The sequence below is a fragment of the Apis mellifera genome, linkage group LG16 (genome assembly GCF_003254395.2).
Source record: "Apis mellifera strain DH4 linkage group LG16, Amel_HAv3.1, whole genome shotgun sequence".
Taxonomy (NCBI): Eukaryota; Metazoa; Arthropoda; class Insecta; order Hymenoptera; family Apidae; genus Apis; species Apis mellifera.
Window position 1 is genome coordinate 2,729,911 of NC_037653.1, and position 23,297 is coordinate 2,753,207.

Below are 23,297 nucleotides of genomic sequence, written 5' to 3' on the forward strand. Positions count from 1 at the left end.
TTATAGATTGTATGATTGGCAAACTATGAATCGAAAAGATATTCAAGATATCGTAAAAAGCCAAGCTATTAATACACAACGTGAATTTGAAAAACGTTCCAAGGATGTTATTGTACAATTTGCGGAACAAGGTTTGAATGCTGCATTGTTTTATGAAAATCCGGATCCTAGAAGTTATGTTTCTCTTGTACCAACTAGTGCTATTACGGGTAAATCAATATATTAATTTTTTTAATAATATGAAAAATTTTAACATAAAAATATTATTTAATATTTTTTTTTTATATAGGTGAAGGTATGGGTAATTTGCTATCATTAATAGTTGATGCCTGTCAAGGTCCATTAGCTAAAAGACTTATGTATAGTGAAGAGCTTCAAGCAACGGTTTTAGAAGTGAAAGCATTACCTGGTCTTGGAACTACAATAGACTGTATTCTAGTCAATGGAATGTTGAAAGAAGGCGAAACAATGATAGTAGCGGGTACCGATGGTCCTATAGTAACTCAAATTCGTTCGTTACTTATGCCACAACCGCTTAAAGAATTGAGAGTCAAAGTAAATATTCGAAATTTTTTCTGCAATGAATAATGTCGATTGAATTTATTTTTTGTATTATTTTTAATATAAAAATAATTCTATGATATTAATTTTTTATTTTTATTTTATTTATTTATTTATTTATTTATTTTTATTCTTTTTTTTTCTTTTTTTGATGAATTATAGAATGCGTATATTGAACATCGTGAAGTAAAAGCCGCACAAGGAGTAAAAATTGCTGCAAAAGATTTAGAGAAAGCTATTGCAGGTAAATAATTTATTACATTGATATACATGTACTATTATATTTGTAATATGAAGAAATAAAACGTGATTTGATATTTGATATAAATAGGATTGAATCTCCAAGTGGCTGAAAAATCAGATGAAGTGGAAGTCTTGAAAGAAGAAATTGCAAAAGAGTTGTCAAGTGCTCTCGGTAATATTCGGCTTGCAGAACGTGGCGTTTACGTGCAAGCATCAACATTGGGTGCTCTTGAAGCTTTATTGGACTTTCTCAAAAGCAGCAAGATACCGGTGAGTAATTATTTATTATTTATCCAATATTATTTTATTATAGATCATTTAAGAATATTAAGAATATAAAATAATGAAACAAAAATATATAAGAAATATTATATAAACAAATTAAAAATCGTATATAAAAATTTTGCATGAAATTTAAAAAAGAAAAGAACTTGAAAAAGCATTAAAAATTTCTTTTATAAATTTATATAATTACGTTCTTGCGTCTATTCGTGTATTCGTTTGATAATTTTCCATTTAGATTTTTGATATTTAATGAAAGAATTACAAAATAATTTTAAAAGTGTAAAAAAGAAAGCGAACTGTACAACCGGCAAAAAATGAGAGAGAAAAAGATGTGTAGAGGGAGGAATAGGATAGAAAAGGAGAGAGAAAAAGAGAGAACAGCAACAACGAACTACTTCCTTCTTAACAGTTTAGCAGGATACGACTCATTGGTCGCATATATGATGCTTGTAGTTGTGATCCATCGTACTATCTACTGTGTTGTACATCCGTGAGCACGCCTTATAGGTTTTCTGGTCTATAGGGCGTCTTTTATGATTCACGATTTTTTCATCATATAAATTCTATTTTAAAATTAATGATTATATCATTAATTTAGTTTACTAGTTTTCAATTAGTTTAATTAAAATTTTCAATTACGTTATAAAAAGAAAATTGAATTTATAGAGATGTTTCTTCTATTTCAATATAAAATATAAATCAATATCCATTGTAATTAAACAAAAAATAATATTTATAAAAAAAATATTATCATAATGGGATAGAAAAAAAAAAGTTTTTTCATTCGAAGCACTAATTAAATATATTATTATTCAAAAATTTGGAATCAGTAATTTATTTAAATTAAAGTTAAAAATTTTATAATTTTAAAAAATTTATTCATAAAAAATCTATCGATGAAATTAAGTGAAATTTTTAATGATATTTGTAATGTTAATATTTAATCAAATAACAAGTAATAAAATTAATAGAAAATTATATAACGTAATTGCACTTGTGGAAAAATAATTTTTTAATTTTTGCACGATAATATATTTAATATTTAACGCTAATTCTAATCTCTAGTAATTCCCGTTTGATGTTATTCGAGCATTTAGATTGGTAGCTCAAATAGCAGTGCTTCAATGTTTGCACGTTAAAAAAAAAAGAAAAAGAAAAAGTAGTACATAGTAAGTACATAGTTACGATGGTTCAGTTCGAGGTAACATCCGAAACGGCCTTAAGCTTGTCCTTCCGCGGATTATGAATGGGCTGCCCCCACCATATCGTACGATCACGTGCCGTGTGACGTCAGGTTTATCGCATATACACACGTACGCAGTCAGTCGTAAGTACGGTTCGTCACTCTACGGGTAATGCGGGTATGCTTTTACATATGGCATGCAAGAGGGAGTAGACCGTAGCAGTGACCAGAGGTAGCCTAGTTTCCTCTCTTTTCTTTTCATCTTTTTTTTTTCTTTCTTTCTTTCTTTCTTTATCTTTCTTTTTTCTCCGCTTATATCTTTATCCGTTATGTATTTCTCGTTCAAAAGTTCTCTCTTTCTCAATGAGAGATGGAAAAATCGTGACGGTTGACGGGCTAACCTCACTCGCTAACAATATATAGAGATTCTCTGAGAAGACTTCTCTTCTCTGAGACTTCTCTCAATACAGAGACACAAACGCGTGTGGGCTGGAAAAAGGAATACGTGACCAACGTACAGGAAACTGCCCACACTCGAAGCAAAAGCACCGTGGGTGGACGAATCGACGAACGGACGGACGTACGATTCGAATCGTAGCCCTCTCTGTGTGTTGGTTTATAAAACGTTTGTGTCTCTATGAGATGAGACATAAATATCGTTGAAGGAATCCTCTATTGATTCAAATATTGATTTCTTCTTCTTCTTATTTTTTTTTTCCTCATGCCAGATGTTTCGAAATATATTTCAATCAATCGATACACGTTCAACAAATCGAAATATTTACATTCGAACCGTGTCGTATCGTATCGTTCTTTTATAAAATGTTTATTAATCTTTAACGAGGAATAATTCGATCTTTATTTCTGTTAGATATTATTATATATATAATAATTCCGAAATTAAGAAACGAAACGAAAGTCGAATAACACAATATTCATCACGAACGAATTTGAGGTTATGTTGTAAATCGAATCGAATGTTTTAATCGATATTGCGATATATCGAAACGAAATATTTAAAAAGCGAATTATTTCGTTTCAACTTCGAACTATACCTATACGCATATCCGCTCGATTGGCGTTGGCGAATTGAAAATTCTTGTCCAGTATCTTCCTGTCCTCGTCCTGTTTAGAAGCGCGCGCAAGCAGGATCGAATTAAATAGTTTAACCGGGACACGCGCTATTCTTCTTGGAATAAGCCAATACCACGCGCATCGATTAATAATTACCTACCTTATTTGTAATATAGCCACGTAGAAATTAATGTTTTATTCCCCGAACGAAAAAAATCTTTCGGATAAGAAAAACATTACTTTAAATTTTAAATCGCAATTTATTTTTATACATATATTATAGATATTTTCGAAATTCAAAAGATTTCAAAAGAATTCTTGAAATTTTTACTTTACATTCTAATTAATAATTCCTCACAATTTTACTATTAGTTTATATTATTAAAAGAAAATTATAAAAATTAAGTATTTCTTAAGCCAAAAGGATTATTATTAAGAGCCTTAAAGAAATATACCAAAAAATATGTGATTAAATATTTTAAGATCTGATTCGTGGATTCATCTCCGATAGAAACGCGTCGATTTCTCGCGTAGTTTGGATCGTTCCGTTGCACGATGGAACTTGTGACGAGCGGACGGACGGACGGACGGACGGACGGACGGGCGGACGGGCGGACGGAGGTGCAGTTCTCCGCTCCTTTTCCATAGCAGGAAAAGATGGCTCGTTTCCTCGCATTGTTTTTAACCGCGGTATATAAGCAGCTATACCAGGACATGGGAGCGGATATGCGGAGCGCGGACACGCGAGTGCACGCTCTGTCGGCTGTGTGCCGGCATCCTACGATACGTACGTTTTCATGAAGAGAGGAGCCGCTCAAAGATTATTAGTCGGAATTATTAGTCCTCTGAAAAGGAAACGAGGAGCAACAACAAAATCTCTAAATCTTAACTGATCAATACCGATTTAATTGTTCCTTGTATTATAAAAAAATATATTTTGCCAACGATGACTTTTTTTTTTTATGAAAAGATTGAAAAATATTAAAAAAGCGTGTATAAATTTTATATCAAGTTTTTATTTATTTAAAAAAGTTCAGAATAGAAAGGTAGCAAGTTGAAACAGAAATTTGGTTGTTCCATCAATTGTATTTTTTTTTTTTGTGTATAGACTTCTAAAACAAGAAACATAAGACAAGTTAAACGGGTCATCTTGAGGTAACCGGTAATCGATGACAATAAGAACTAAGGGACGAGTAAAAAAAAAGGAAAAGAAAGAAAGAGAGAGAGAGAAATGTGAAATGAAAGTGGAGAATGCAGCGCAAGGCAATGTCAATTAGCAACCAGTTGTTCCCACGTTTCTTTCACTCGGCTACGTGCGATAGATATTTATCGAATTTCGTTTCTACTTAAATGCGGCTTAATTAATATACGAAAGTGGAAAATTAATTCGATGCTGCTTATCTCTTTCGAGACAAATTTTTCTTTTACCAATGAATAACCATGTAATAATGTATACATAAATTAATGCAACGATTTTAAAATAATTTAAAACAACATAAAATAATTGTATATAACTCTGTAAAATATTTTTTCTTTTTTAATATAAATTCATATTAACCTTATGAACGATAATTAATTAATTTCTCGAGAAAGGAGAGATTTGCAGTTTAATCGAGTTCAAAGATATTTAGTTTTATTTTAAATGCAATTATCGACGAAAGGTTATAAAAGTATATATATAACCTCGTTAAAATTAAATTAAGTCTGAAGTCTAAAAATTCTTGGAATTGATGAACGAGGATGAGTTGATTTTGAAGCCATGTTTTTTTCGAATTATCCATGATTTTATGCAATTAAAATTTAATTAAAAATTATTATATTTATTTTCAGTTTCTAAATCGCCCGGTTTGAATTTCTTCCCTCGATTTCGTTACATTTCGTCGAAGGGTGGTTGGTTAATAAATTAGAGTTTCCTTGTTCGGCAAACGTTTCGCGGTTGTGACAAGAGGCTGAAGAGGATCCGTGCACTGTCAGCCGGTTTTTAATGCCGGAAGCGTCCTTCTTTCTTCTTTGCCCTCTCTCTCTCTCTCTCTTCCTCTCGACTTCCTCTCGTTTGTACTAGCTTTCTTTCGTTGGCAACATCTGTCGTCCGCCTTTTCTCCTCTGTCAATTCTATCTCTTTCCCTCTCACTTTCTCTTTCTTCGTTCCTCTGCCTTTTATTCACCGCCTTTTCTTCCTTTTTTTTTTTGTTTTGTTTTGTTTTGTTCTTTTTTCTATTTTCCTCTTTTTCTCGATAGCATCTGTTCAGTTCGAACAGGGGTCCTACTTGCCAAAACCGATTTCCGAATTCCGATGCTTGTTTCCCTATTTCTTTATACTCCAATCTTTTTCCATTGTGTACATTTTAAAAATTATTTAGGTAAAAAAAAATTCAATAAATAAATACTTTTTCTTTTTAAATTCATTAATTTATAAATTAAATAAAATTCTATAGGGTCTTGTCGTCCCATAACTAAATTTTAGAATTTTAAAAATTTATAATTTAGGGACAGTTATTATTTCATTAATTCGTTCGTTCAATTCTTCAATTAAAAGACAATTTATTATTACTGCAGTTATTTAAATTTTACTTCATAGAGCAGATTTCATGCTTTTATTAAACAGGTGAATAATATATCAATATATGTAAAATATTGATTAGAACTTTCGAAAAGATCGCATTTAGTAACAACAATCTTTTTCGAATTATTTATTTTCTCGTACCTCATTAACATTGGATTCTTCATCAGCGACACTCTTCTTATTCCCTCTCTTTCTCTCTCTTACACATTGATCGATTTTACTCCGCTCCTCTTGCTTCATTCCACCGGATGGTATCGCAATTCATCAATGAAACATGACTAGCTACCGGTATTTCGGTAGGCTCGTTTATCGAGCGATGGTACCTTCTAATTGGTCCGCGTTCCTCTTTCCTTTTCCCTTACCGTTCGTCGGTTCGTTCGTCGGTTGTTTCGTTCAAAGGAATATATAATAATCCCGCGTTATTATATTTACAATCGGATCTAATCATCGTTATTGAACTAGAAAGAGAAAGGAAAAACAAAATTTCGTTGATTAATAATTTAAGAAAGAGAGAAAAAAAAAATCCAATAAAAATTACATTAACAATATTTTAAGGTTATATACGGGGAATTACATAAGAATGCGGATGATGCGTTCTTTATTTACAATAAAAGTGAAAAACAATGACGTACGCACGCCGGAATGTACGGATATTTACGTCAACGTCAAAGAACTCTCTCGTCTTAATGGGTTATTCGGTGGTCCAAGAAAAGAAGAAGAAGAAGAAGAAAAGAAAGAAAGAAAGAAAGAAAGAAAGAAAAAAAGTCGGCGGCCGTATCTCGTCCTAATATCGGAATGCGACCACGCATCACCGGAAGTCTTAAAAACCCGTCTTATCTTCACAAAATTCCCGGCAACGTATCATCTTCTTCTACTCGTCCTGTTTCCTCCGCCTCTTCCTCTCTCTCTTCCCCCCTCCACGCCTCCTTTCGATGAGTGATTATCGACCCGTCGCTCGCTCGCCCGAACTCGAAAATTAGCTCGTAAATGTAGCTACTGTTACGCGTTTTATTTTATCGTTTTATCCACCAGCAATTAGTCGTACATTATCTTTCGAAAGTTGCGCTATCTTAATAGAGGAAAGTCTTATGGTAACACGTGTATACACAGGGTGTGATAAATATTTACTCTTTCTCCAATTTCATCCTGCTTACTTTTTAGAAAGCTTCGATTATATCGTTGGTTGAAACAAGATCATTATAAATGCAATCAAACATCACGTTAATTAATACCTCGAGAAAAAGAAAAAAAAGAGAAATTATGAAAATTATTCTCCCTCGAAACGAAATTCGCATGTTTATTACACATATTGATATATCAAGAATGAACCTAACCTAAATCAAATTTTATTTCTCATTTAATTTATACCCATCGGAGAATTTAAAGGATTTGTTTCGATCTCTCCACGACAATCGTGGACACGTCCCGCGGGACACGGTTTGTTTGTATCGGTGCGTTTATTTCTACGTTGTGTCGTCGTGTCTCGCCGCATCGGCGAAGCCGAATCCGGACAGCATGCGTCACTAGTTATTTTTGCGGTCGAACGGAACACACGCGCACGCATGCGCACACGCGCTCACATTCGCATAGCGTTCCACCGTATTTATGTTACGGTGACAGTGGTTTATGCCTTACCTTAATATTTTGTTTTCCTTCCAAGTACGGAACTCCGTTGCGACTGAATCGAGAGTTCCCGTTTAAACGTGGCCCACGCGAACGCAACACTGTTACACTGGATCAAAACAATATTCGTACATCTAGTTTTCCATAGCGACAATTTTAGAAACAAATGATGATACACGCATTATGATAAAAATTATCTCGAGATTGATCCGCCATTTACGAGTTGAAATTTGTTTCAAGGATTTTTTTACCGACTTCAACCAATTTTAAAATTACAATTTTTTTTTTTTTTTTCTATTGCAGTATGCTGGAATTCGTATTGGTCCCGTTGTTAAAAAAGATGTCATGAAGGCGTCCATCATGTTGGAGCATGACAGTCAGTGAGTAGATCAATCGTTTCTTTTAAAAGATTATTGTTTGCATATTTTTGTTTCTATAAAAAAAAAAAAAAGATATAAATTTTAAAACTCTTGTTAAGAAGAATAATAGCAATGTTTCCAGGAAAATATATTAAGAAATTTTTTAATTTTTCCACGTCTCTAATGTATACAGTATCTTTTGATTTTTATCTGACTGAATATTTGATCAATTTACAGATATGCCACCATCCTCGCATTCGATGTAAAGATTGAAAGAGACGCTCAAGAATTGGCCGATTCGCTTGGAGTTAAAATTTTCCAAGCGGATATTATTTACCATCTCTTTGATAAGTTTACCGCGTACAGAGAGGAGTTGAAGCAGCGTAAACGTGACGAAAACAAGCACATTGCTGTGTTTCCTTGCAAACTTCGTATTTTACCACAGGTAAATAATGGAAATAATGGAATTCTAATATCATATTGTTTCAAGTTGTATACTTTGTAACTGCAAAAAGAAAAGGAAAGCAATTGTTTCATTCATAACATGTTTGATAGATAATTTAAAATCAATAAAATTAGAAAATATAGAAGATATATCTACTAGAGAAAGTTGTGAAATTCTTTTTTTAAATATTAATTCATAAATTGAGAAAGTTAGAAGTTGATCTATTTAATACAGATAATGTGAATAAAAGTATTTTTCAAGATATATTTTTTTTATATTATACGTTTCATTTATACTCTCTGCTATGATATTTATATTCCCTTTCTTAACAAAGATATTCGTCTCCTCTTTTTTTAGTACATCTTCAATTCAAGAGATCCCATCGTAATGGGAGTGATGGTAGAAGCTGGGATCGTGAAAGAAGGGACACCGCTTTGCGTGCCCAGCAAAGATGTGAGTACTTTTTTTTTTATTTTTTTCATAAATTTAACGCATGTTAAATTTCTAATCAATCACAATTTACTACACACTTGACAAAATCAAGAGAAATGAAATATATTGAAAGAGCAGTATCTCTGATATCTTGGAAAAATAAAATATATCTAAAATTTCAATTCCAATAAAAAATATCGTGAAACATTTTAATTCTCTAATAATGATATACCGTAGGATTTGGAAGACTTGGACTATTTATTTATATTTTCAATTTTTTTTATTTGTTATAATAAATTAATTTCTAAATTCCAGATGAAATCTAAAAATAACGATCGATTTAGAATTCATTCGTTTCATATCAAGCGAGAAAAATGTATGTGTTTATACAAAATCTGAAATTAGAATTAAAAATTATTAGAAATGCTATATCGATGTATCGAGCATACAAATGGAAAAGGAAGTTCCGTCGCGCGAAGCGAGATCACGTGAAACAGTCTCGAGAATTAATTTAAATTAAAAAGTTCTGTCACACGCTGCGTCTCTTTTCCTCATCGCTTTTGAATACGATTATCGGTGAATTCGAGCCAGAATCCTTAAGGAGCCATGCGAATCGAGCTCTCTGCGTCGAACGATCGATTTGTTTGCGCGTAGGTGAACTTGTTCGAGGTAAATACATTTATCCAGTTGGTAGATGGATGGATTTCGATCAAACAGTCGAATCGATCGAGCCACTTTTCTTCCAGTTACTTTTTCTTTTTCATTGGTACGATTAACGTCAACGTCTTCCAATTTATGCGATATTTTCCGCGTTAATCGTTCGAAATTTCTTTCTAAATCTTTGAATTATTGAGAAATTTTCATACTAAGTCGATATAAAATAAGCCATAAAAGAAAATAAACTTGTTTGATTTCTGAGTCGCTATAGTAGATGAGTCGACAACAATATGGCGGCTAAATAATTGCTGTACGTTGCGCCGATAATGTAGACACTTGTAAATATCGATTTCTTTTTAAGAGAACACTAGGCACGAAAAGAAACTTTCACATGCATGCGTTTCCGTATTAATAAAAATTCTGTATATCAAACAGAACTACTTTTTAGCTAGATATCGTAATGAAAAAGTTAAAAGATAAAGTAGAGAGATGCGGATGTTTCAAGCGTTTGGAAAATTTGATGAAATTATCGAACTGGTCCCATCGACGATCGAGTTCCTTCTCCATTTCCCGTAGGAGTTGAACTAGTGGGCAGTTTCTTTTGCTGCCTCGCCTTACGCGGTAGCACGTGAACGCTACAGGTTGCCTAGCCTCGAATTCGTAGGCGTAGCAATGCCATTAGCAGCCTGAAAATTCTCCGTGAACAAAAATTCCAAGTATATTCTCGTGAAGTACACCCACGCCTTCTGGTGACCGTGCTCGCCAACCGAAATGATTTATTAGGCAAACGGTTTTCGCCCCTCCGAGAATGGCCGCGTTCTTTGCGCAAGAATCGTTTCGAATTTTCGTTGCGTAGGAATCGAGTTGATTTATCTGGACATAAGTATTCCCTGCGCTCGTTTGAGAAACATTCAATTATTCGACTTGACAACAACATTCAATTATTTCGTCAAATTTGAACGCCAATCTATTGTGAATTGTGATACGTACTCTGTATCTCCGTTGTGTCAATTCTCCGACTGTTTTACCGGTGTACACATGTTTTATCGATCGATATATATTGTGTCAAATTGAGTTACCTTACCATTCTATCTTCGATAATATTCCGTTACTAATCATTCTTGTCGTTTCGAACAAGTGATGAGAAATTTATCGGCATACACTTCCATTCTTAAATATCCCGATGCTTTGATCGATTCGTAAGTAATACTGTAGTTACTAAAATTAAGAATGAGTAACGAAGAGAAGAATAGTAATTTTGAGAAAGATGAATCATTTTTTTTACATCCACAATTAATAAAGACATTTCTTTTCTTATTTGTAATCTAACTATCTTATTTTTAAAAATTTAACACTTATTTTGGACACGAATCATTGTAAATATATTAAATTGATATCCTAACCTCAAAAAACTTACACCTCAAAAAAACAATATATATTTCGAGAATTAAGTAGATGTACTTTGCACATTTATTTCAATCTATTCCCACGTTCTCTTCTAAATGTTCTTTGTGCAAAAATTTTATCAACCGTACTACATCGATTGAAAATGAAAATCGTTGTAGCAGAACGATCAACCGAACGGTAGATAGAAAGAGGCGATGGATGAAGTGGTAGTGGCCGGACATTGCTCCTATGGGTCTAGATTTCGAATTCAAATGGGAGTATAAATTATTCGATCCAATAATATCGAAGCGTATGTGGGTGATAGAAACGCGTAAAATTCGTGGCAAGTAAGCTGTAACCCCCGTCCTGTGTGCGCAACGAGCGTTTCTCGCCCGCGCGTAGAAAGCAGTTCCGACCACGTTGTGTTGGCCCACGCGTCCTCCACTTCAAATCGTACACGCTTCTTTCGTTTCCCAACCTTTCTTTCCACGTTGCGTTTCGACTTTTCTACGAATCCAATTGATATTTAATTACTCAACAAATAATATTTGTAAATCTCCTCAATGTTGTCTCATGGTAATTATCATGGGATCAGAGAATTGACAATTAGGTCCATCTGGTGACAAGTTTCTTTTTCGATATCTCGCGACAAGTTTCTTTTTCGATATCTCGCGACAAGCAACTTGAAGTTATTTCTATTCTAATTTACAGATTCCATTTATCCAGATTTTCTTTCTTTAAATTCTATTACCTTTACTCGATTATTTTCAAATGAACTTTTATATTTTTATATTTCATTTTTATAATATCAATTCGAATTCTGTAATTACGTAAACATAATGATTAAATTAAATATTTTTGAACTAACCTCTACATTTGTCCTTCGATCAAATTCGTTCACACCTTCATTTCTATATATATATAAACGTGTAAAAAAAAAATTCATTTCATCGAAAGCAAGAAAACAGAGTTCTAATCGATCTCGGCGTTCACGTATGATTATATAACCGGGCATAGCAGATACCGAATATGCATAAAATGATAGGCGGAACAGATTCGTTCCGTATCTCTGCTTGTCTTTATTATACTTTTTATTAACGAACGATGATCCGGACCGGATGTCGACTATCACGAGTGGCCATTGGCTTAGGTCAGTTCTGAACTCGCCGTGTCGAATCTCTCTCTCTCTCTCTCTCTCTCTCTCTCTCTCTCTCTCTCTCTCTCTCTCTCTCTCTCTCTCTCTCTATCGATCTCTGTCTCTGTCTCTGTATTCGCGAACGAGAAGAACACGATGGACTGCAGCGTGCCGTGAAAGGAAGATGCGAGCCTCGCTTTAGAAAAAGAACGACACGCCTTCTACGTGATTCCGCAAGCATAGCGCGAATTCGAGCGGATTCGCACGTTCTGAACTCGTTTGAATCGCTCTCGATGATTATATTCGATCATTCGAAAAGTTTTTTTTTCGTTTCTTTTTTTTTTTTTTTTTCAGTTTTATTCAATCAGAAATAATATTCGATAATATTTTATTTATAAAATTCTTTTGTTAATTATTATTTAAACGAATATCAACGTATCAACAAATCACAATTTTTTCCAAACAGTTTCTTCCAATATTTTTATTTTCTCCGCAAATTTTATTTACGCACATTTCCATCGTTAAAACATTATATTATTTACCTTAAAAGATGCTTGATTGAATAAACATCGTAAAAATACTTGGTTTATTGAATACGTTTCCTATATATATATCTTTGGAAATTTCGTCAAACAAATTTCTATCGTTAATCGACCGACAAATTATTATTATTATTATTATCCGAAATGACGAGTAATTAAGATACCAAAATTTCCAAGGGAAGGAAGGAAAGGAAAGAGGAGATATCTCTTTTTAGAAATTTAATGAGTTATTAAATGATGTATCGATGAAAATCTGATCGGTTTCCGTAGATAAAATCCGTCCGAACAGCGTAGATGGTATTTCCATCGTTATCGGGCGTGCACGCGCGTTGCGCAACGGCCTCGATAGGCGCTTTAACGTCGAGCGGAAATCCGGCGGATTCTTTTAGCCTGCCGTTTTCTTGCCGTTCCGCCGTTCCTTTTCTTCGCCTTATCCCTGTATTCCTGCTCGATGACCCGAACCTGGCGCTCGCCACACTTTTCCTCCTTTGCGCTTTTCCGCTCTTCTTCTCGTTTTATTGTCAGAGAAAAAAAAAAATGGAGAATATTTTTTGAATCTTTTCCCAAAAATTAGGAGGGAAAATCTGTTACATAGAAATTCAAATTATTGAGTTTAAAAAAAGAAGAAGAACTTTTTTGGAATATGATTTTAAATATTACGCGATCGATTTTAAATCTCATAATTTGTCGGTAAAGTAGAGTTGCACAAATTTCATGTATATTTGTTCTATGAAAGCGAAATGAATTTTTTTTTTTTTTTGGTTAATAATATCGATTGCAGGACAAAACGACACTCTTATCTCGCCGTATTCTATCTACCTGGAATCATATTTTCCCCCCTCCCCGTACGGGTGAATAGAGACCCGATACGGGCTAGGGTAGATCGATCGTGCCTCGTTAAAGCACGCTCCCCTTGTCGACGATGCTTCAGTCCCTTTCACGAAGTCGTGTCACGACAGCTGGAAACTCGAACAGCGCTAGACGAGTAGCCTGGTGAAAAAAGAAGGCTGTCTAGCCCCCGAAGGGTCTGTAAAAAGACGAGGAAGGAGCTCTTTTATCGTATCGCAGCACATTCGACAACACGCTATCTTACTTCGTGCTTCATTGAAATATTTCGTAAAAAAGATTTTTATCTACCATTTTCGATCTCATTATCTATATTTATTTATGAATTCGAAAGTAGTACATTTTTGAATATTCCTCAAATTTATCGCGTCGACGGTTAAAAAACTTTTTTTTCGAGGATTTTGATAATTTGTTTTACGCAAAGCTGAAGAATTTTTAGAATTTTTAATGCACAAATAAAAATACAAATAAATGTTTTCTATAAACGAAATTGGAAAATTTTAACATTTTACTCTCCAATATAACTTTTCTTAATGTAATCCTCTTTTGAAAAAATTCAAATTTTTCGAAAAAAAAAAAAAAAAAGAAAGAAAAGCAAAGCTGAACAATTTTTAGAATTTTTGATATACAAATAAATGTATTCTATAAATGAAATTGGAAAACCTTAACACTTTACACTCCAATATAATTTTTCTTAATGTAAGCCTCTTTTGAAGAAATTCAAATTTTTCGAAAAAAAAAAAAAAGAAAAGCAAAGCTGAAGAATTTTTAGAATTTTTGATGTATTTTATAAACGAAATTGGAAAACTCTACTCTCCAATATAATCTTTTCTTAATATAATTTTCGTGGAAAAAAATTCAAATTTTTCGAAAAAAAAAAGAAAGAAAAGCAAAGCTGAAGAATTTTTAGAATTTTTAATACACAAATAAATATATTCTATAAATGAAGTTTGGAAACCCTAACCCTAACATTCTACTCTCCAATATAATTTTTCTTAATATAATTTTCGTGGAAAAAAATTCAAATTTTTCGAAAAAAAAAAGAAAGAAAGAAAAGCAAAGCTGAAGAATTTTTAGAATTTTTAATACACAAATAAATGTATTCTACAAACGAAATTGGAAAATTCTACTCTCCAATATAATCTTTTCTTAATATAATTTTCGTGGAAAAAAATTCAAATTTTTCAAAAAAAAAAAAAAAAAAAAGAAAGAAAGAAAAGCAAAGCTGAAGAATTTTTAGAATTTTTAATACACAAATAAATATATTCTATAAATGAAGTTTGGAAACCCTAACCCTAACATTCTACTCTCCAATATAATTTTTCTTAATATAATTTTCGTGGAAAAAAATTCAAATTTTTCGAAAAAAAAAAGAAAGAAAGAAAAGCAAAGCTGAAGAATTTTTAGAATTTTTAATACACAAATAAATGTATTCTACAAACGAAATTGGAAAATTCTACTCTCCAATATAATCTTTTCTTAATATAATTTTCGTGGAAAAAAATTCAAATTTTTCAAAAAAAAAAAAAAAAAAAGAAAGAAAGAAAAGCAAAGCTGAAGAATTTTTAGAATTTTTAATACATAAATAAATATATTCTATAAATGAAGTTTGGAAACCCTAACCCTAACACTCTACTCTCCAATATAATCTTTTCTTAATATAATTTTCGTGGAAAAAAATTCAAATTTTTCAAAAAAAAAAAAAAGAAAGAAAAAAAAGCAAAGCTGAAGAATTTTTAGAATTTTTAATACACAAATAAATTTCTATAAATGAAGGAAATGGAAACCCTAACCCTAACTCCATTCTCCAATATAATCTTTTCTTAATGTAATCCTCTTTTGAAAAAATTCAAATTTTTCGAAAAAAAGAAAAAAAGAAAGAAAGAAAGAAAAGCAAAGCTGAAGAATTTTTAGAATTTTTAATACACAAATAAATGTATTCTATAAATGAAGCTTGGAAATCCTAACCCTAACACTCCAGTATAATCTTTTCTTAATGTAATTTTCGTGGAAAAAATTCAAATTTTTCGAAAAAAAAAAAGAAAGAAAGAAAGAAAAGCAAAGCTGAAGAATTTTTAGAATTTTTATTAATTTTTCTTAATTTTTCTTAATATAATTTTCGTGGAGAAAAATTCAAATTTTTCGAAAAAAAAAAAAAGACCAAAGATCGTGAAATTTGACAACGTTGCAACGCTGGATATTTATTTTAATGGGATTACGGCATTGGAGCATAATTAGCGGAACGGCATTACGAATTTAAACGCGACTTCCGTCGGGGTTCGACGTTCAACGATAATTATATCAAGGAAACGCGAGGAAGATTTTCGAGCCGCGCCACGAATAATATCCCGCCACGGAGTGACAGGAACTAGAAACTCCGTGGTGTGTGAGTTCCCTTCCGGCGGAAGGCCGGCCTCGTAATGTTCCTCTCCCCCCCTCCCTCCTCCCCTCCCCCTCCCTCCTCCCCTCCGCCGGTTGTTGGTTACCGCCAGGCTAACCAGAATATATTTGTTAATTTGTTGATTGCGAGTGGAAAATTAACACGTCGGAGCGGATTAGCCGAGCGGGACCGCGAGAGGGAAGCTAATTAACGAGCACGCGAATATGAACGGTGAATAAATAGAATATGAAACGTGATTTCATTATCGAGCGAGATAATGCCGAGAGCCGTTCCAATGTAAAATTCTCTTTTTCACGGGAGGGGAAAAAGATGAATGAAGCATTGGACGAAATTTTTTTTCCGTTTCGTAAAATATTTTCTTTTTTCGAAAAGCGAGAACGTTATTATGTTAATGCGTTTATCACCTTTTATTTATCGTCTCATTTATTTATATTTTCAATGCGTGTGAAAATTGATCTTATAGATATAAGAGATAAAAAAAAAAATATCAATTTTTATCTTACATTTTTTTTTTTTTTTTCGTATCTCAATCAACGTATCGATTTGATATCTATTTGATTTTGTTATATACTCGCGCGAGAAATTTAAATTTGATACGATTGTACGATTATAATGTGAACCGTGCAACTGCGCCTACCTTCTTCGAAGTATGGCATTCGAATAACCTTCTGTAGACGCGATAGAACGCGCGAAAAAAAAGAGGAAATCGTGCGACCTAATATTAGAGGAAAGGTTAAAATGCGGAGAAGAAGGGCGCGTAAATGTAGGAGATACCGCCATCTTAAAAGAGGAACGAAGAGAGAGAGAGAGAGAGAGAGAGAGAGAATAATTGGTGCGAAGGGAGGGGGTGATGAGACAGCTTAGAAACGAGCGTGGTGGGGATGAAATGAACATACGTGGGACAGCGTGTATCTACGTTTAGAGCGTCTACCGAGTGATAAACGACCGGAAGGAAGCCAGAGGCGTTTCCACGAAAGTTACAGACAAGCCGGAAGGCCGAAAGACGGGATGTGGTTGGTGAGTAAGTGGCATCGATGCGTTAGTACGCGAGTATTCCGCCTCTCTCTCTCTCCGTCTCTATCCCCACTCCGTCTCTATCGTTCCCTCCTTGTCGCCTCGCTCCATCCCCTCTCCCTCCATTCCATCCCCTCTCCCTCTTTCTGTCTTGTTTCTCTAAGTAGGCAGCTGGTTAACGTTGCTATCGTAGCGAACGGAGGGAAAAAAAAAAAGAGAGAAGAAATAACTTGGGAAAGAGAGAAGCGAGAGGAAGAGAGATAAAGAGGTTGGAGGAAAGGCGGCCTAGAGAGAGAGAGCGCGAGTATACGGCCGAGAGAGATACGTGTCTGGCCGGATGTCGAGTTTCCAATGTCGAGTAGATCATTTTACCCGGGCTCGCGATTAATTTTGCTAACGACGAATACTGGACGACGATAATCGCCCGTGGTTGACGAAACTCTACGGAACTCTCTCCTCCTTCCCAGTCCATGGGCTAAGAAAAGAATGCTTATCGTATCGTTTTCAATGTCCGGATTCCTTCTCCGTGTATCGAATTTAAATGTCTCGCGCCTCTCTCTCTCTCGTTGCTTCCCCATTTGTTTGGGGAATTTTCACCGTATTAAATCAAACTTTAAAAAAAAAATTTTATATAAATTTAACAAGTTAATCTTTGTTCGATTTTCTGTTTCGAATTTTATATACGATTCTAAGAATTTTACAAAAATTCTATTTATCAGCTTTGAAGTGAAATTTAAAATATTTTACGTACGTGCGCATAAATTTTTCTGGCCGGCACTGTATTATCGAATATATACGAAACACCGGGGAGTAGAGCCGTCAAGGTTTTCAGAAACGGCGGTTGTTCATTGAACGGCGCGAATGAAGGAAGGACATCGATGTATGGTAGTGGGGGATTTCATTCATCGGCTCATCCGTCCGACTGCTCATTAAAGCAGCCGATAGATCAAAGGTGTATCGTGCACGTGGCCGATCTACGCTGACTGATTGACAAGGCGTTCATTGAAATATATATATATATATATATATATATATATATATATATTGTCCATGTTCGTAGAGATATCTATTTCGCGGCGAGGGAACCGTGACGAGCGCGATAACGCGTGGATCCAATTTAAGATAATTTTTTATCGCTCATCGAACGTTCTATGAGAATAGAGAACGATTCTCTGCTTCTAATATTACAAGATCAAAAATAGAACGATTTTTGAAAGGTTAATCGTTCTAGAAATCAAAAAAAAAAAAAAAGAAATACGAGACTTATATTTATCAAGTTTTTACAATTGCAATTAGACAAAGCAAAATAATATTGATATTGTTAAAGATATTATTGGTAATTAAATCGTGACACGTGTCTGTGATTATTTTACCATTTTCTCTTTAATGGGCTGATGTTTGTAAATAGTTGGATGTGCATAGAAGAGAGAGAGAGAGAGAGAAAGAGAATGCCGCACAAATCTCAATTTGTGCATGCACTCAAAGCAACGAGCCACATCAACGATGCGTTGGCTGTAGCCGTTCAGGCTCGTACAAACTATAAAGCTTTCTAAATCGGTGCGGGACACGAAAATAGACTTCCGGTTCCCGTCTCACGCGTTCACTCGCTGCGCCGCGTCTGCTCCCCGAGTATGATGCCAACACCCATTCTCCTTTCGTCTCGTTTTCGCTCCGCTTTTCCTCCGTTCTCTTTCCTTTTCTATTATCGTTCTATTATCTTTCACGGAAATCCGTCTTCCGTGGAAGGAAGGAAACTCCTGAAAATTGAAATTTAAAATATGCTTTTTTCTTTTATACATCCATTTCAATTATATAATGTAAACGTTTATACAGTATGATATTTGTTCTCAAATTTTTAAATTTTGATTTGTCGCTCAAAAATTGGAAATAATTTTGTTGGAATTGAAAATTGAAATAATATTTCAATTCGCGTTTCCAAATTTAATTATTTTAAGTATCGTATTTTTTTTTGATCATTATCTAACAAGGAAAATAAGTAAGAAAAGTATATTTTTATTTTATTTTTTGATTATCGTATGAACTTAGATAAATATTAATCACTCACTCCGCGACATGTAAACACGAATTTTAAGATATAATCGTAATTGCTTAGCGGATAATAAAATTTCATCAAAATAATATTCAAATATTTTACACGTGTAGAGCGAAGAAAATATCTATTTCAATTATATCGTTTATATTAAAAGACGTACATAATCGAAATATATGTATTATATATTTGTAAAATCAAATAAATATTTTTACTTACATTAATATGAAAATAATTCCAAAAATATTTTTACTTTGGATATTCAATATCAAATATAAATCGTTGTATTTTATTGAATTGTAAAATGAATTTTCAAATGCAATGTATACGATATGATCTGTATAATTGTATAGTTAATCGTGTACAAAAGAAGATCATAACCTAAAAAAAAAAAACAAGACATTTGCGATGAAATTTTTATTTATAGAAATAAATTTATAGTAGAATTATTCCGAATTCGATATTTAAAAGTTTTTAAACGTATAATAAATAAAAAAAACTTGTAAAAGTTTTCTAATTATACTCTAGATATAAACATAACCTCTTTTATTTTTATCTTGTACCACATTTTCATTGAAATGGAAAATGATAGTTGAATAAAAAATCGTGAGAAAAAAGAAAGAAACAAAAAAAAAAAAGTAAAAATTATCGTAATAGAGAGTTTCGAAACAACTCTCGTGTTTAATAAAACTCGTATAGCTCGACAAGTTTTTTTACACTGTAATCGATCAAATCAATCACACCTATAGAGATATATACACATATGTATATATATATATAACTCGTTTGTCTAGCACTCACGATTAACCTCGATTATCTCCTCTTAATCATTTATCCATTCGAGAACGATGTACCGAAAGAAGAATCGTTGATAATTATCGTTAGATTCACGCTTGGTTCCGACATAAATTCTCCTAGTTTCCTTCGCACGCGTGGCGCATGCGCACATCGTCGGTTTACGTTTCTGTATCTGTTTTATATTGTGACGTGCATATTTGGCCCGTGATACACGTTCTTCGAATACAGGTTGGCCCCGGTTGATCACTTTACTAAACTTAGATTCATTGAGAATGACCGGCTTTCGAATCGGTATGTCCAAGGAACTAGGACCGTTGTCGGCGGCACATTTCTTGACCAATTGTAAATAAGAGAATCAAGTTGCGCGCGCACCTAAAAACACTAGCATTGTAGAACGAAAACAAAAATAATTTCGTATATTGTTATTACACGATTAATTTATTTGTACAGAATAGATGATATAATGTTAAAACGATTTCAGATATTAAAATATATATCAAATATTACGAAATAAAATAAATAAATTAATAAATTAAAGAAAGAGCAACGATAGAATATAAATAATTTAGTAATAGTTTCGAAAAGTACGTTTCGAAAAGAATTTGAGGAAATGTAATGATACTTGGCATTGTTTAGCCATAGCCAGGTGTAGTCTCGCTTTTATACTTATAGCGCACAAGAACATTGATGCAATAGTATAAATTATGATTTCATTGCGAAAAATATGCTAAACTTGTGAAATAAATTTTAATTTCAAAACAAATCAATGAAATGGACAAAATTACAGAGATAATGTTAAAATAAACAAATGCAAGTTTAAATATATTACTTCATTTCGATTGACAAGTTAGAAATAAGAAATATCTAATTCGTCAAATATATTCAAAAAAATTAAATAAACAGGGATTCGATTGGGAAATTTGATGTGGTAGAAAAGTTATTCGTTTCGTGGTAATTTCGATCTCGTAAAAAGTTAATTATTACGACAGGAAAATATATTTCGAAATCGACGTATGTATGCCCCAACGCCATCGAGCGGTCATTTCCGGACCGGAAGAGTGACGCTAATCACCGGATAGATCAAGCGACAAACGTATTAATCAGTGGCACAGTTCGTTACCGGTACCGAATATATCTCGTGCGTCGTTCCACGATACACGACCGGCATAAAGATAACAAATGAGACGAAGATAACATAAGAAAAGTACGAATAGATGGAGGGAGAGAGAGAGAGAGAGAAAGAAAGAACGCTATGCTTTTAAAATATTATTATTTACAATGTTAAAGAAATGCATCTCTCATTAATTATTTATTAAAATTATTTATATTATTCAATTTTCTTCTCAATAAATTTTGGGATTTAACAATATTGTAAAATTAAAAATTATAAATTGATTAATTTAAATTAGATTTTACAATTAAATGGAATAATCAGGAAATTTGAGAATTGATTCTTTATAATAAATGATATTAAAAGTTAGTTTAAGTATTTTGCAACTAATTATTGTGAAAATTACAATAATATACAATATTAAAAAATGTAAATATAATTATTATATTAGATTAGATTATACATAATAATATAATTATATTTATATTTTATAAATGTAAATGTTGTAAGTTAAAATTATTGCCTCGATCATTACTTTGAAAGAATAAGATGATAAAGGTTAGGAAAAGAGAAGAGATTTGTATAATAAAAAAACTACTAAATATATATAATATCGTTAACTGTGAGTGAAATCTCTTCTATTCAAAGTTCCATTCCGACCTGGAAGAAGAAAATAAATTGATTTTTATAAAATTCTTGTTTTCCCATGACTGGCTTCCCACGTGTCCCGAGAGAGTCTGAAACGCTTTAAAGAAGAAAAAGAATCCGTGGTAACCCACGCGAAGACGAGGAAGACATTGCGAATCCTCGCCAAACGTGTTCCTCCCATCTTCCTCCACTTCTGCCCGATACGCGAGACGCTTGGCAATTTCCCAGTCCAACTTGAAAAAACAATTGACCAAACCTGTTTACTTCCAGTCGCATTGCTAACGGAGCTCCAAGATGATGGCGCTGGTCAAATTAAAATGCTATTCTTGCATCGCGACAAAATAAAAGGGGATCGAGAGAAAAACTCGAACTTTTGCATGAAAAATGAACAGGATCGAGAGAAAAATGGAGAGCATATCTCGCATATATTAACATTTATACCAAGAGTCCATTAAAGTTACAATTATATCATTATAATTATATACATATGTGATATATTTATACATTTGCTTTTAATAAAAGTTGTGTTAAATTTGTTTTACTAATTACAAAGAAAATTGTTTTATTGTATAAAAGAATTTAACAACACTATAGTAAAAAGAAAATATACATATAGCAATAACTAAATATTATCATTATATTCCGTTTATAAAATTCTTGCTTATAATTTGAAAAATAAATCTCAATCAATACTATTATTATTACAGTATATCAATTTTTTTTGTTTCAATGTCTAAAATCAATTCTTTAAAGATGCACCATATTTGTATATATATATATATCCTGTATATGGTAATGTGTGCGGCAGGACGCGAAGAGTGTCGAAAATCGGACGATCGTACAACACCATAAAAGTAACCAGGAACGGAGGAACGGAGAAGAATATGGGAGAAAAGAGAGAGAGAGAGAGAGAGAGATAGAGCGCGTTATAGGGATAAAGAAACGAGAGACCTCGTGGTTCGATTCGAGCCGACTATAAGCGTGTGTGTGGGCATATTGCTCTTTCGTGGCGTGGGTTTCGAAATACACGACCGGTCATTGTCCATCGATTGATACCATGCTTGCTTCTGCTTCTTTCGACCTCGCTTCAGTCTCATCCCTTTGCTCCTCCATGTTTTTTTTCTATGTCAAAAAGATTATTTTTTTTTGAGACTTTTAAAAAAATCTCTTTGGTCCTTATTATTTTTATCATTATTTATATTAAGAGAGTAAGTAATTATCTTACCAGATATTGTTTTACGATAAAATTTCTCCAATAACATCTTTTATGTAATAAGCATGTTACAATGTTTCATCGAGGAAGGCTTTTGAATAGATTAAAACTCTTAGGAGGAGGTAATCATTAATTAGTCGTAATTATAGGCAATTCTTTGAAAAGGATAAGCGGCAATCTGCGCGTGTCCCCAAGCAAACTTGCGTCCGGGTTTATCGCCCACTTGGCGCTCTTGCAGCTGCAGGTGTGTTACGGCAATAACGCGATTCTAAACGACATGCTCGAGCTTTCTTACCACTATATACCATTCTATACGGTGTTCTTAAATCCGAATATAATAATTTTATTATTTCATACATATATATTTCCCCTTGAATCGTCTTGAATCTTCTTCTTGAATATTCATTGTTGAGGTTAGAAGATCGTAATGTAAAAAAAAAAAATAACACAGTTAAACAACACTTTTATAACGAACGTAATATAAATATATTTGTATATATAGGAAAAATAAACACTAAGTAACTTGAATGAAGACAATTTTATAAGAAAAGTAATTCAAAATAAAAATCTTTTCTTCCGTAACCTGTGCACTTTTATTTTTCACGTAACGAAACTAGTGCACTCTGGTGGTTAGTTTTGTTTCAACAATGTCCACATACGTGTGTATATATATATATATATATATATATATATATATATATATTTTTCGGAAATATATTTTCTTCCAT

At 33.0% G+C, this 23,297-nt stretch overlaps 1 protein-coding gene and 1 long non-coding RNA gene across 3 annotated transcripts in view; one reads left to right on the plus strand and one right to left on the minus strand.

Annotated features, from left to right (window-relative positions):
* Nucleotides 1–23,297, plus strand: part of LOC408556 (eukaryotic translation initiation factor 5B) — a 32,514-nt gene that overhangs the window by 3,462 nt on the left and 5,755 nt on the right. For both annotated transcript variants that reach the window (XM_006559401.3, XM_016916987.2), the window contains 7 exons: nt 7–209; nt 290–555; nt 724–805; nt 893–1,074; nt 7,836–7,912; nt 8,129–8,336; nt 8,694–8,789. In XM_006559401.3, coding sequence (XP_006559464.1) covers nt 7–209; nt 290–555; nt 724–805; nt 893–1,074; nt 7,836–7,912; nt 8,129–8,336; nt 8,694–8,789 — 1,114 coding nt within the window. The remainder of the gene's footprint in view (nt 1–6; nt 210–289; nt 556–723; nt 806–892; nt 1,075–7,835; nt 7,913–8,128; nt 8,337–8,693; nt 8,790–23,297) is intronic.
* LOC102655915 lies at nt 12,421–20,109 on the minus strand. The gene is made up of 4 exons (XR_001705911.2): nt 19,601–20,109; nt 19,019–19,180; nt 18,123–18,506; nt 12,421–13,515 (listed from the first exon to the last, which is right to left on the minus strand). It is a non-coding gene; the product is annotated as an uncharacterized LOC102655915 (long non-coding RNA).